The 15,694-nt window shown below is 31.4% G+C and overlaps 1 protein-coding gene and 2 long non-coding RNA genes across 5 annotated transcripts in view; 1 reads left to right on the forward strand and 2 right to left on the reverse strand.

Annotated features, from left to right (window-relative positions):
- Nucleotides 1-15,694, forward strand: part of LOC143057664 (uncharacterized) — a 90,801-nt gene that overhangs the window by 62,799 nt on the left and 12,308 nt on the right. The window lies entirely within an intron of this gene.
- Nucleotides 1-15,694, reverse strand: part of LOC143057662 (uncharacterized) — a 31,204-nt gene that overhangs the window by 14,730 nt on the left and 780 nt on the right. The window contains exon 1 of one of the 2 annotated variants that reach the window (XR_012972779.1): nt 1,024-1,036. Coding sequence is in view for 1 of the 2 variants with exons in the window: in XM_076231019.1 (XP_076087134.1) it covers nt 2,432-2,533 (102 nt within the window). In the remaining variant the exon portion in view is untranslated. Of the gene's footprint in view, nt 1-1,023; nt 1,037-2,431; nt 2,534-15,694 lie in introns of those variants that run through there. The other variant, XM_076231019.1, reaches the window with a different exon arrangement.
- On the reverse strand, nt 9,805-14,243 carry LOC143056971 (uncharacterized). 2 transcript variants are annotated; one of them, XR_012972581.1, is made up of 3 exons: nt 14,113-14,243; nt 11,261-11,358; nt 9,805-10,358 (listed from the first exon to the last, which is right to left on the reverse strand). It is a non-coding gene; the product is annotated as an uncharacterized LOC143056971 (long non-coding RNA). The 2 variants fall into 2 exon arrangements; XR_012972582.1 differs by lacking the exon at nt 11,261-11,358 and having other exon boundaries at nt 14,113-14,175.

Raw genomic sequence — 15,694 nt, forward strand, 5'->3', positions numbered from 1 at the left:
TTTAAAACTAGCAGTCATGTAAACAAAGGAGAGGTGAAATAACCAGAGGTAAATTAAATTTCGTAAATGGAATATAAACTGATAATGCCGATGCAAAAAGGTAAAAGACAAACAGATTAACAATTGTACACAAAACACAACATAGAAAAATTAGGACTAAACAACACGAATTCCACCACAAACTTGCGGTGATTTAGCTTGCTCCGGAAGTGAAAGAAGCTCCTGCTCCACATGTGGCACCCGTCGTGTTACTCATTCGTTAAAAGGTAAAGAAATGTAGTTACGACATATGCAACTTATCCCCTATCATATGTGAAACGAATATTCCATAACGGTCAACGAACTGATGATGGCGTCTGTGAAAGTTACGAAGGGATGATTTTATATTCAACAGTTGGAACTCATATTTTAATAACTTCCTTGTGGGTTTTCCTCTATCAATTTATAAAGGACACAAAAAATGTTATCTGGAAAGCATTCAAACAAGAGAATCAACGGTCTAATCTATATGATAAACGAAAAAACCTTATGAATCTCATCTTTGGAAAATGTTAATGAAATACCCCTTTTAATGGAGAACATTGCATATGATGGAATCATATATTTATTTTTGTATAGTAAACAACTCGAACTCCAACTAATGACGGTAGAACTATTTTCTGCAGGTATCAATAATTAGCGACAACAAGCGACAAGAAGTGTTCCGACGCGACACGAATAATGATTTAGCGTCAAGAAAATCTAATATTCGCTTTTTGACGCTTCTATTCTCTTTATTTCGCTTCTTGGCGATTCTTGTGGTTTCTTGGCACTTATTGTCCCTTCTTCACGCTTCTTGTCACTCTCTGTCATTTATAAGTAAGACTGATTTCTGCGTATGAATTATCCAAGACATAACCTTTACACCCTTAACAAAAATAGATAAAGTATTATAAATACACAATTGTCAGTATTTTGTTACTGATTCTACATAACTAATCAGTAGAAACTTAAATCTTTTTTCGTCTACAAATTAGTACTTACGGTCTATTGCTGAAATATAGTAAAAACCAATAAAATTAAATGTGAATAAATATTGACTTCTGTACCAAAGTTTCAGACATTTTTACCTTTAAGTGTGTTGCTCAGAAATTATTGTATCTATAATGAATTACATGCGACCGACATACCAGGGAGAGGTTTAGCTTTCTATACATTTAGATTTGATTTGTCTTTATTTACATGAGAAAAATGCCTGTTCTAAGTCAGGGATATAACAGTCTATACGTTTGGTGTGTTTAAGCTCTTTATTTTGCCATATTTGCCATTTTCGTTTTTGAATTAACCTTGGATTATGATATTTATAGAATATTGAAATAAAGAAATATTCCAAGGTATCCTTCTCTATTTTATCTTAAATAATGACAACGAACTTGGACCGACAAAACGCTGTCTGCATAGTTAGTACATCATTCTAATCTTTGTATAACCGTTATTCGGGTAAATAATAGTCGTTCTTATCCGCTCTGACAAAAGTGAGCAGGTATGAATTGATCACCTCTACCATAACCAAATATTTGAATAGCACTGAATTGACTAAAAGCGCATGTCTTGAAATTGATTAAAAGACTGGTTTCGTCCAAAAATTGATTCCGACACACACAGTAGTTTTAGTTACACTAGAAAACACCCGTGATATCGCGGGTCCGTGACTGAATTAAAGTATATAACTATGCGTAAGTCTTATTGAAGTATTGATATTGTCATCTGATTAAGTCATGCCGATTATAAGATACACAGTTTTCTCTGCTTTCAAACTCTTATTTTGTGAACCCTTCGACCTGGACATTATCAATTATTGGTAATATTAATTATTTGGAAAACAAAAGGTCCTGGAATAAAGTATTTTTAATCAACATTATTGTCCTATATTAGTTATAAATAAAGTTGAATTATTTGATTCGCTGTTTAACGTCATGCCCGCTAACAAATTGAAAACTGTACCTATACGCCTTTTTTAAGTTCAGATTTTTAGTATTCGTATTGTAATCTTAGAAAGTCTTACTGATTAAAATACTACAATAGGGATCAATTTGACAGTGATTAAATTTAGTAGTGTCAACCCTGTGATTATGACCAGTATATATAGTAAAATCCTAAATACAGTATTGATATCGATATCGGATTCGACCCAGAACTTGTTAATTATTGGCAATATTAATTATGTGGAAAACAAAAGGGTCTGGAGTGGTGTAATTTTTTATCTACACCATTGTCTTATATTAGCTATATATAAAGTTGAATTCTTTGATTTGTCGTTTTTACTAGATGACAGCTGTCAAATTGGACCTCGTTATTTTAGTATTATAGAAGTCTATTTGTGAATGATATTTAATTCCCAAAGTAAATACATTTTGTATTTTTGTGTACGTGTATGTGTGTGGTATCGTACCTGTATTACAGTTAGAACCAGTGATTCCCTGTAAACATGAACACGTGTATCCAGAGAGACCATTGTTGCATTGTCCATGAATGCATGGATTGCTGCTACAGTCTAAAGATTTAACATAAAGTTAGTCATTGAAATATTTTGATCATTTAGCATCAACATTCCATTTAGATATTGATATATTGTCATATAAATGAAAAAATAGAATCAAAGTATGACCCTTATTCTATGAGTCAAGGTAAAGTAAAACAAAATCGTTCAATTGTATGCAATTGAAGGAAAATTAAATATAGGCATGCATATCAGAACTAGTTAAAACATATTGTGTGGACATTTAAAATCTAACTATTCTATGAGGGCTAACTATATACAATTTTGCTATTGTAAATAAAAGGTGGAGAGAAGATTATAAAACATTCATATACAAATAGTAACCTATTTGGCATGGTATGGGATATCATGCAGCTACGCATGCATACATCAAAAGTGATATGTAATGTATGTGCACGGAACATGATACAACAGAGATGGAATGGTTTCATTTGTATAACAATGTGTGTTTTATGGTTCTTATTGTATCAGTTATATCGACTTATGAGTTTTGAATGTCCATTTTGTAGATTGAACAAATTTCTTACTGGATAACAACATGATTAATCGTTAAAATTAAACGTCAACTTTATATATCATCGGTTTTGACAGATGTCTTCGTTTATATGGTATCTACATTGCATTCCTTGATAAGCTACAAGCTATATTTTTCACTATCTACTGATTAGTACTTACGGTTTATAGCTGAAATATATGATTTAAAATCACAAAAATACTGATCTCCGAGGTAAAAAAAATTCAAAACGAAAAGTCCATTATCAAATAGAAAAATCAAAAGCTCAAACACATCAAACGAATGGAAAACTACTGTCATGTGTCTGACTTGGTAAATCCATTTTCTTATGTAAAAAATGATAAATATGATTTGGTTTTATAGCTAGCCAAACCATTCACTTGTATGACAATCGCATCAAAGTCAATAATACTGACAACGATGTGATAACAAAACAAACTGTCATAAGGGTAAAAATGTCACAAATAGGGATACAGCAGTCAAAATTGTGTTATAATCACTATAAAACCAAACAAATATTTAAAATGGTAGCTCACAAGGCATTTATACAAAGCACATATGCAAAAATGGAAGGCAAGAATACAACAAGTATCATAGAAAAATAATATAATATAAAAAAGAAGATGTGGTATGATTGCCAATGAGACAACTTTCCACAAGAGACCAAAATGACACAAACTATAGGGAATCTTGATCCAGAAGATATATGTCGGTACGACCAATCCAACCTGAATCACAACTTATTGCTGGTACGTCAAGTTAAAATGACAATGACAATGAGCATGATGATCGTAGTATGAACGTGAACAGCGTGAGGAAGACGACATGGGCGTACTTAAATCGTATTATGTCTTCAACAGCGTGATATAAGCCTGGTATAAATGTGGTATAGTCTTCGTGGAAACGTTTTTGGGTCGCGGTAAGAACGTGTTGGTAGTAGTGAGGTCATAGTAGAGCCGCTGAGAGATCGAAGCGCAATATCCCCGATTAGAACTGGGCTTTCGCTACGCTGTCGCTACGATGGTAAAGCGACCTTTGCGATCTTGCCACAACCTTACTGCGATCTCACTAGGCTGTTACTACGACCTAACAATAAGCCACGACCGCACCATGATTGTTTTAAACATGTTCAAAGTTGGCCACGCTCATCACAATCTTAAAGACCGCAACACGACTGTACTACGAACTTAATGCGATCTGCACGATCGCACTACGATCGTCAAAATTTTCATTTTTTTACGGATCGTAGCGCGATCGTGGACTCGTGTGATTGCGGTAGTAGCAAGAATATGCTAGCAATCAACATTATCATCCCATCACCACTTGTTGTAATTTACATTTAAGGTTTCAGAGTTGAAGGAGTTAAAGATTCGCTAGCTTTTTTTATATGTTTTGATTAATATTTTGTCAAGTGATGAGGATGAGTAAAAAGGTACAGACAAGTTTACTCTAAAAATCACTTTCATATAACGGTAATTATTATTCCTATTAAAAAAGCATGTTCCTTGTTTTGTTTAACTTGTTTTAAATCAAGAAGTCAATTTCATTTTTGTATATGAAATTAGATAAGTTTGACTGCAGAATGAAAGTATTGGTGGAAGCTGATTTTGATAAACATATACTTTAAGATCATATGAGGATTATATAAGAGTAGCTTGATTTTTTTAGTTTTAAAGAAACTATTGAACAAATGCATGCATATATTATAACATTAGTTTTGTATCTTTTTTTTATATTTATAACATATCTATAATGTATTATCTACAAATTGTTGTTATTGAAGCTAACTAATCAATGTTCGAGTTGGTTGCCGAAGTTTTTCAGATCGTGACATTGATAAACAAGGATTACAGAGAGCGTGTAAAGTATGATAGTTAGTGTCTGGAAAGGGCCCTGGCATTTGTTTTGTTTAATGTAAATTTTCCATGCGTTTCCGTTTGTTTATTATATTATGTCTTAACAGTGGTTAATTAATTTTTTGCATTAATTTTTTCTGTAAGAATCTGTTATTTCTATTTACCATTTATAGCACGTGCGTTTATGTTCCCCTTGCCTTTCTGCACTTACGCTGTGCAGTGAACAAAATTACAACGACAGGTCTCGCAGTAAAGGTCACTGCATACGGGAAAACATCCGTGAATTGTTTCCTGGGAAGATTTTGAAGATATAAAGGATTCACCTTCACTGCTTTTATGTCTAAATTAGCCATTAAAGAATAAAAAAAATATGTTCACCGGTTTTTGTTTTAATTAAACGCACAGAATGTATACCCATGAAATATTTTGATCATTTAGCATCAACATTTCATTAAGATATTAAAATATGTTAGTTTTAATTCTGGTATCTATGATGAGTTTATTGTACATGATAACTGACAAAATAAGATCAACATATCACCCTAATTATATACGAAAAGGTGTAATAAAACTAGAGCGTTTATTTGTATCCAATGGAAGGAAATTGAAAAAGATGCATTCATATCAGAACTTCATCAAACATGTTGTACAATCATATTATTCTATGAAGACAAAATATACACAATTTTGCTATTGTAAACAATTGTTGGAGAGTAGCTCGTAAACAAATCATATACAAATAGTATATTCACATAAAATATTTTGCATGGTTTGATATAGCAGACAGCTATACATGCATACATCAAAAGTGATTTTGTGATATGTATGCACGGAACATGATGAAACTGTGATGAAATTGTTTCGTTTGAACAGTAGTGTGTGTTTTCGGTTCTTATTTTTTCAAATATTTCGACTTATATGTTTTGAATTACCACTTCGGATCTTTAACCTATTTCTTACTGGTTAACACCACGACTAAACGTTCAAATTGAAATTCTGTTTTATTTACCACCAGTCTTGGCAGCTGTCTGCGTCTATAGGGTATTATTATATATTATTATAATATATATGACAAAACGCAAAAAGGTATATATCATCTTTAACGTGGTATATAGGATGAAATTGAGAATGGAAATTGGGAATGTGTCAACGAAACAACAACCCGGCAATAGAGCAGACACCAACCGAAAGCCACCAATGGGTCTTCAATGCAGCGAGCAACTCCCGCACCCGGAGGAGTCCTTCAGCTGGCCCCTAAACAAATATGTTACTAGTTCAGTTATAATGGACGTCATACTAAACTCCGAATTATACATAAGAATTAAAACTATAAATCATACAAGACTAACATAAGCCAGACGCTCCTGACTTAGAACAGACGCAAAAATGCGTCCTGGTTAAACATGCTTTCTGAGATCTCAACCTCCCCCTCAGTATGCCTATAGCCAATGTAGAAAAAAACAAGAGTCCGGTATCAGAAATGGTTACAAAATAACTAAACAAAATGACGATAATACATCAATTTAAAAAGAACTACAATCAGTTACTGACAAGCCAGTTCCAGACCTCAATTACACTGATTGAAAGATTATGTCTTCATCATATGAATATCAAGCACAATTTCTCCCGTAAGGGGTTTAGTATTATACAATTATAAAATATATGGGAAGAACATAACCTGTGTCATGCCAACAACTTAAATTTAAAATGATAGAATATGTACATAACTTGTGTTAAATTTAGATGTTAAATTAAGAGTCACTGATTATCATGAGCTGTGTAACACAAAACACTAATATAGTGGATTGATGTATGTTTTTTTACATTCATTCTTTACGTTTTTTGTGTGCTGCATTGTTAAATATTTTGTAAGATGTTAGAGATTGTTTTGCAGTACAGTTGAATTCGCAGCGATGTTAAGGCCTTTTCACAAAATTTCCCATTTTTATACACAAGAAACATCATATTGAACTCAGAGCTATTTTTCAGTGTCTAAAAGCCAAAATACACGTCAAAGGAGTAAACGGAGGGAAAAGGGTCTATTCTGATTTACATTCCAAACTTTTATTTATAGAAAAATATAAATACACTAGTGTCACGTGACTTCAAACTGAAAGTAACGACATTTTCCAAAAAAGTCAAAAGTGCAGGTTGAAGATGAAATCGGATCGCGCTGATTTTGGGCTCCCTGTAATCGGCATAACTTGTTTTACTTGAAAAATGCTGCTACTAGTTTTTTATTAGATGTTTTGTAAATAAAAAACAATAAAACATGGAGAATGTTATCGCTTTATTGACTTTTTGGCACTTCGGGTTGTGAAATTTCTGTTACACGAACGCTTTATAACTAGTAGCAGCACTTTTTGAAAAATATGGAATATAGCCTTTCTACCAGTACCAGAATTTAGTGGGTTGGTATAGCTCTTGTACCTGCACTTTTCAATTTATTTAACGTGTAGTAACATAATCGCCATGTATTGCAAGAAAAAAGCGTTTGAAAGACCATGTAATAGTCGGATCCGCTGACGGAAAAACTATGTGTATATTTTGTTTTCACCGGCGATTTATGTAATAATATGATTGAGCGAATAAACAAATATGCTCGTATTGCTTGCTTTATCATTTGAAGGGAAACAATTCAGAATTATTCAGGTCATTATTATATGTTTACGTGTAGCCCTCTAAACGTTGATTAGTGTGTGGGCACGCACGCCTCCCCCTTTTTTGGTTTAAATTCGGAATCCGCATCTTGGGTGTTTGTATAACTATAATTTCACAAGTGTGAGTTCAATATATAAATTAATAGATTGGCCTACTTTGCCTCTTCTTGTGTTTGTGTATTGTAAACCATTAACATTTTACTGAAAAAAGTTTCATTTTCATAAAGAATCCAGAAATTCATGATTTTTTTGTTTGATCAGTGTGTCATTGGTTATTTTCAAATTTAAATAAAATAACCTACCTGCATAATAATATTCAAATTTTACTTGTTGAATATCTGCTGTTAATCAAGTGTGACTGGTATCATTTGTTAATCATGATTGGGAGGTCTTTTTGAATTTGTTCTCATGGCCGGGGCATGCACTGGCCCGAAGAGTTTTTTTTTGCCTTTAAATGTTTATTTTTCAACAGGTGTCAGGCTTGTTTTTTTTGTTATGTCCCTGTATTTTGTTGGACAGAATATTTCTTTTCAACCCATTCATTGCCATATATTACTTATTCTAACATTCTTACAGTTGCTTGGTAAAATTATTCTGCCCTCCTATTTTTGTTTGGAATATTTTAAGGCAAACACCAGCATTAACATGGGGGATATGATTCTGTTCTCATTCAGTTTTAATATTTGCACAAACTGCCTTTTTAGAGTAAGGATAAGAAGCTATGGCATCGAGTACTCAAAACTTTAAAAAAAAGTCCATTGAGGTCGAACAAATTATATCTGACACATGTACATGTACAATGTACCTATGATTCGATCTGCAGCCTTGTCATATGCATCTTAATTTCTCAACCTTTAAAGTTAAGTATACAATTTTACCATTATCTTAGAAAAAGTGTATGTTTTTTATGTCAATCATTTCGTATTAAAATCCTGCCTACTGTACAAAGTGGCCACCAATACAAATGGACAGCGAAGAAAAAGCTGCAAGTGCTTACGCGACATTCAACACAATCAACATGATCAATCATGTTTTCATTGCGGAGATTGGAGCCAACTGAAAAGGGTATTTCTTTTCTGTCAGAATAAAAGAAATTCTATGTTCCAGTATACATGTATACAATGTATATACAAATACATTAATTAATAACCAACATGCCTAATATATATACATGTATACATTTTTGTACATGTAACTATTTTAACATACACAATCAAAAAGTTTCAGATGAATGAATAATGATATACATGTAGGAGACAGGACCAAAAAGTCAGTAGGAAAGTAAAAATGATACATGTATATACATGTAAACACTTATAAAACTACTGCCTACCAAAAGTCATGGGTAAATCTTTACCTGACCAATTCATAAAATTAACACAACTTAATTGTTAAGCAGTTTAAAGCTTCATTGGCAATTATACCACATCATGACATCTTATTTTTTGTATCAAATTCTAGATGTACTAACTATATATATGTACATAAATATAAACGAGTATGATACATTTAAATTTAAAATAAGAAGAAACTGATTTCTGTCTGTGTGTTGGGAATGCTGTCTCATTGCCATACATGTATACACTGTAATGTGGTAATCAAATGAAGGAATCATGATATATGTATACATTATAATATGGTAATCAGATGAATGAATCATGATAAAGGGGACATGACTAATATAATATAATTCCCATTTCCAAGTACATGTATACCTGTAGAAAAGTTAAATACACATGAACATATGATGTACATGTATATAAAGGTACAGATGTACAAAATTATAGCATCATGATACAAATGCAAACAAAGAAAAATACAATTTTGTTTGGTTCAAACATTTGGGGCTGTTACACTTGTAGTCTTGTATAGAGGTCTTGCTCAGCATTGAAGGCCAACATCAATTTGACCAACAACTTAATTAAAACACTTTATTATGCTTTTGAACCTTTTGTAAACCTGAAGTTTGTGTGTCATGAAATGAGATTGAAATATAAATCATGACAAAATATGATTTTCTTGTTCTCTGGTGGCCAATACATAAATGTACATGCATATGACTATTTGTTCCCTGAGGGAGAGAGTTGTTTCATTGGTAATCATTTGTCATATTCTTACTTTTATTATTACATGCACATATCTCATGTACATATCTGTATTAAGTCTTAATACTGGTATGATTAATATTTATATTGAATCGCCTGTAATCGCCATAAAAATAACAAAACACTCATATAAGACTTATAAATTTATATTTCAAAATTCCTCTTTAACATGATTACAATTCAACTGAATGGCATGTCTTGTTGTAGATCTCTCACTCATCTTGGTTAGATATTGTAGATTTTTTAAAAAGATTTCATGAAAGAGACAACAAATTCCATTTTTTACATCAATGAAACACAATTTTTTAACTGAAATCCTTTTTGCAGCTCCTATTCTAAGAATATTCACAAATCTCTGAACTGCCATTATGTATATTTGGACATCATTTTAACTGAGATAAAAACATCAACTTCAATAATGATGAAAAAGAAGTTAAATTGTCCAATTAATATTCCTCGGTTTTTCACTAAATTCCAATTCATTTGGTCTTGAAACTGTCAATGCTTCTGCTTAGAACGGTACATTATGTGGAATAGCTGTCTTTTTTTTCACAAACATATTTGGTAGCTTTCTAAACAAATTTTTATCACATCTTCCATAGTCATGGTAATGGCCATGATGAGTTATAAGCAACTTTTAACTGGTGTCTGACTGCAGGTCTATTAAGGTCTAGATCTTCATCCCTGAAATAAAAAAAATCCAAATATAATACATGTACAATGTATACATGTTTATCAACTGAAGTTTTCAAAATGAAAAAAGTAATTCAAAGTTAGTGCAAACATACCTCTTCAAAAAGGTACGATTAAAATTCTAACGAAATAATTTCCATCCTTTTTTACCTGTAGTATTAATGTCTTCATTCAACATTTGAACAAAATATAAGTTTTCCACATGCATTTTTAAAAGGTGCACTATGTTATAAATATTTAAATTTATGTATAATGTTTAACTTCATTATTTTATATCTCCTTTTCCAAATGTGAACAATGACAGGAATACTTCAATATCAACATGATCACAAGAAATTTGAGCTACATGTAGCAAGTTCAGTATACATGTATTATTATAGGCCTAGGTGTATCTGTCATGTCTGTGTAAATAAATACTATTGCTGGTACAGAAGCTTCATTTTTAATTAAGAAATTATCATGATCATTTATATTGGGTACATAAACTATTGTATTGCAATTAATGAAGAATGGAAAGTTGTGATATCAATAATTGCTATTTCAGAAAATATTTACATACTTGTACAGTTACTTATGTGTGATACATGTATAGATTTCAGAATGTCAGTTCTTATAAAAATGAGATACATCCTGTACATATATGTATGACTGTGTCTGTAATTAAACATTTGTTGTTTGTTTGTTCATTCATTTTCCCCACATATATTAGGCCATTAGTTTTCTCCTTGTTTATAAACGTTTATGATTTGTGGCCTTTTCTGTGTTTTCTCATTGTTGAAGGCCATTATGCCTAAATGGTGACCTATAGTTTTTAATTTCTGTTTCACTTAAGACTCTTGAGGAGAGTTGTCTCATTGTACAACAGTTAGATAATTGCAGGATAAACAATTTACCTGTCTATAATAAAGATCCCAAATTCAAACCATTACTTTATATTTCATCAAAGCTTGAATGCCATACTGTTACTTCAGTCCTGTAATTCTCAGGCAAGCTAAGAAAAAATTGTAATATAATATACTTTTGAAAAATTGATAACAACACGTTTAATAATTTCATACGTCCATAGCAAATGTAACATGTATGATCATGATAATGAATCATAATTTTTTTTAATATAAAGAAATTACTTTTGCCACACAAGTTTGTTTATAATGCAAATTAAATGAACTAATGTCATGATACAGATGTTGCTAATTTATGATTAACTAGAAGTGCTGAGAGCACTACTCAAAATAGCTTGGCAGCTCCCTCCCCAAACAAAAAATAAAAAAAAATAATCAGAAACAAACAAGTGAATCTGTGAGCTACTGATAACTTATGATACCCCCTTAAACTTTAACAATTTTAAGGTACACAGGAAGTTGTTGAGTGATTTATAAGATGAAAAAGCATCACATGGTATTGCTAACTCATACATAAACCCTGAAAGCAAATTTCAGAAATCCTTGTAATTTTCCTGAGAAAGGTGCAAAGAAAAAAATTCATGGAACAGACAGACAGAACTTTAATATATAGTCAGTCTGACTAGAGACTAGATATAGATTCTGTTTACTGGGGATATATAGCTTTGAGTGATGGATTTAATTCCAACCAACACTGAACAGGGACAGAGTTTAGATATTTGATGTCAAACATGTGTTTTAGAGGGAAAGTGCATGCAGTGACTATTCAATTTATAACTGATAATAATTATTATCTATAAATATATATATACGAGTCTAAATTGAAAACTACGTTTAAACCTATGATTGCATTGGATAAAAACCGCAATTTTTATACGTGTGCATGTAAAACAATTTTTTTTGTAGAAGGGTAAAAAAACAGCACAAACAACATTTTCCAAAAGACATATATATATAAAAATAATATGTCAAAGTAGGCAGTCATGATGAGCAAACTATATATTAATTAGCCTCAGATCATTGCTTCTTTTAGTCTTTTCTTAGGCCAATATATATATTTATATATATCATGTATATAAGTCTGTTTACCTGACCTACCCTTTTTTTGAGCACTGACCCTTTAAATAGTCATTTCATTTCCGTTGTAAAGTGAAAAGTCGAGTCAAAAGTACATTTACATTTTTGTAGTGTTGCCAATAATATAAGTCAATTGCATGATACATCCTAATGTCACTGAATGTTCACAATCATTAATATGGCAGCTCTTTTAAAAAAATTTCACATCTCGTGTGAAGAAATAAATACTTTGCCACCATTTTTTCCAACAAATAACAAAGGGAAATAATACAATCTTTAAAAATACAGGTAAACTCGGCCCTTGACAGGATAAAACCCCTGACTCTAAATCATGCCAAAAAAATAAATAAAAATACTATTTTATTTTAGCTGTGAGCTGTGCTACAAAAAATGATAAAGCTAACTTTGGAACTTTTGGAGGTTACAATTATATATGTACATGAACTGCTTAATTTCAGACCTAGTCCAAATAATTATGACATCTGGCAAGGCTATTTAAATGTTTTTCTTGGATGCCTTCCTACTGGTGTCTCAGATAAAAATAAAAATAGTCTTGCCAGACGTCTTAATTATTTGGACTATTATCAATAACAGACGAACAAATAAAAATGTTTGTTAGGGATGATGAATTGAAATTTAAAGGTGGTTTCGATGTTGTCCAAATATTTATGACGCCTTGAAAAGCTATTTTATTTTTCTTTACTTTGACGCGCCTTACTTTAATCTTGAAAAGCTTCTTTTTTTTCCTCGACGCCTTACTTTTTTTAGCTAAGTTTTTTTTTAAAGAGAAAAAAAATATAACAGCTTTTCAACTCGTCATAATTATTTGGAGTAGTTTTGATGAAGAATAATAAGCCCCGGCAAATTATATAATTACCGAATCAATGGCAAGATATGTCCTAATAATTATTAATTGGAAGCTTTTATCTTTTTTATCTTCCAATTAATAATTATAATCAATTGAAAATTATACATGTATTTGCCATTTATAATACAGTTTATGCATATTATCATTATACAGTTAAAAAGGTGACAAGAGACACAGGCCAGTGGCACAGGCACATGTTTTTTTTATGCTATTTGTCATTTTCCTAAATTATCTGACACAAGATGAACAGGTTGGGCTCAAGTCATGAAACATGGGGTGGTCCCAGGTTTGTGGGATAAACACGTTTTTCTGGGGTCGAAAACCCCCCAAAAAGTGGGGTAAAAAACTTGATAATTTGTGTGGACCCCTATGAAGAAGGACCCCCGTGTTTCTGTGTCTTTCGTATAAAAAGGATTGATACTGGCCATGGTTGAAATTAAATATTGCAACACGTGGTTTATATTTCTGTCCTATGCACAAGCCATGCCGTCTGCATAATTTTAGTATATCTCGAGATTATATACCTGAAAGCGATACATTACACCATAATTATCCTGCTAAATCATGTTTTGCCCAGACATTGGATCATATTGAATAAATTTTCCATTTTTTCTCATTAGTTTCTTCAACCAGGTCGTTTAAATATCAACTGACAAGTGCCAGGCTGCTTCAATTATCTTCAATTAACAGACTTGCAAACTGCAAGCTTCTCGGCTACATAGATTTTCCAAATAAGGTAAACAGTGGGCGGAGCTTAAACTCCGCTTGCGATCTTTCTTTTGATAAATACAGCTTTCATTCAAATTATTTCTATTATTTGATGTGAAAATACATTATAATATGAAAAAAGACACCATATGTGATATATTTCATCATTTATGCGATACTCAAAACTTACCTATTGCTACATTTATAACTGTGTCTGCAACGTCAAAAGTCGCCCGCCATTAAACATGTTGATCCAGATAGGGGAAATAACTCCTGCACTATTTTTTTATTCGGTTTTGCGGGAAAATCACCTTAATGTCGCTGCGTTACACTTATTTTTAGTATATAAAGATATATTGTATTGTGTTATAATTGGAAAAGATCAAATTCTTATAAACAATAAAGTCGTTTTAATCCTTACTTCATAACCCATACATAAAAAGGGAAAAATAAAGGTTTGAGCTGAATACAACATTAAATGTATAGTTTGTTCCATATATACTGTAATCACTTTACAGACATAAGTTTACGATTTTTTTTTAATTTAAAGTTATTATGATATATTGAACATCTTAAAGAACAATTTGTGTTATAAGCTTAATATCATTGCAACAGTTTTTAATATGATATTTGATAACACTGAGTGGTTAAGACTTCCTCAGACTAAGCTGATATTATATGAACTGGATGTTACTTGTTAACTCTATGTCTGTCACGTAGCTCATCACATGCTTGGGTTTCCAAAGTTTGGCTTAACGCCTTTCTAATTTAGTAAAAAAGAAAAACGCGACAGCCGCATAAAATAAAAATAATTATCATTCTGAACTTACGTTGAGCACACGTTGGACCTTCGTAACCAGTGTTGCATACACATGAAAATTTTGTTGCACCATTCACACATCTGCCATTTACGCATGGTTGTTTTGAACAATCTAGAAATCAAATTGATCCAAACAAGAGCAAAATGTCACATTATCAGTAAAATTGTACATATATTTTTCAAAATGATGATCTGTATGAAATTAATTTTGATTTATGTTCCAACAAATTTTAACTTAGTTCAAAATAGAATAAATTTTATTCAATCTTAAATAATATAAACTAAAAGCGAACGCAAACATTGACAAAGACAATATTTCCCTTTAAAAAATATCAAAACTAGGTTAATAAATATAAAATAGTTGTGCTGTGTTTAAATTACTATTTCAAGATTTCTTAAATTTTAGTTGAATTAATTAAGTTTGCCACGATATTGTCAGTTTACTTCTGCCGTTAGGTTTTAAATAACTTTAAAGTATATTATTTCTGTTATCTGTCTTTAAAATGGGTATCGTATGGTTTTAATGAAAGACAAATAACAAACTGCTACAAAATGTATTTGAAACACGTTAAGAAACGGAAACTTGTACATGACGATGCAGATATACAATATTGTATAAAACTTATACTTACGATTAAGTACTAAAAGTAAAGATTTGTATTAATGTAAATATATGTAAATATATGTATACGTTAAACAGTTAACACATGCCATTACATATTTATTAATGAAACATTAAAACATTTCGCTAGCATTGTCTTGTAATAATCTCATAACATTTATTGCCTGGTGTTACGCCAATTTTTAAATGACAGTATGATGTGAAAACAAATATGATAGACACCAGTCTAATTAGTTTGTCTGGTAACATTTTTAAATGCCTATTTTAACATTAATGTAAATTGACGGAATAAGCATCTGGTATACAATATTTTTTTAACGACGATGATAT

This window comes from Mytilus galloprovincialis, chromosome 13 (genome assembly GCF_965363235.1).
Source record: "Mytilus galloprovincialis chromosome 13, xbMytGall1.hap1.1, whole genome shotgun sequence".
NCBI classification, from domain to species: domain Eukaryota; kingdom Metazoa; phylum Mollusca; class Bivalvia; order Mytilida; family Mytilidae; genus Mytilus; species Mytilus galloprovincialis.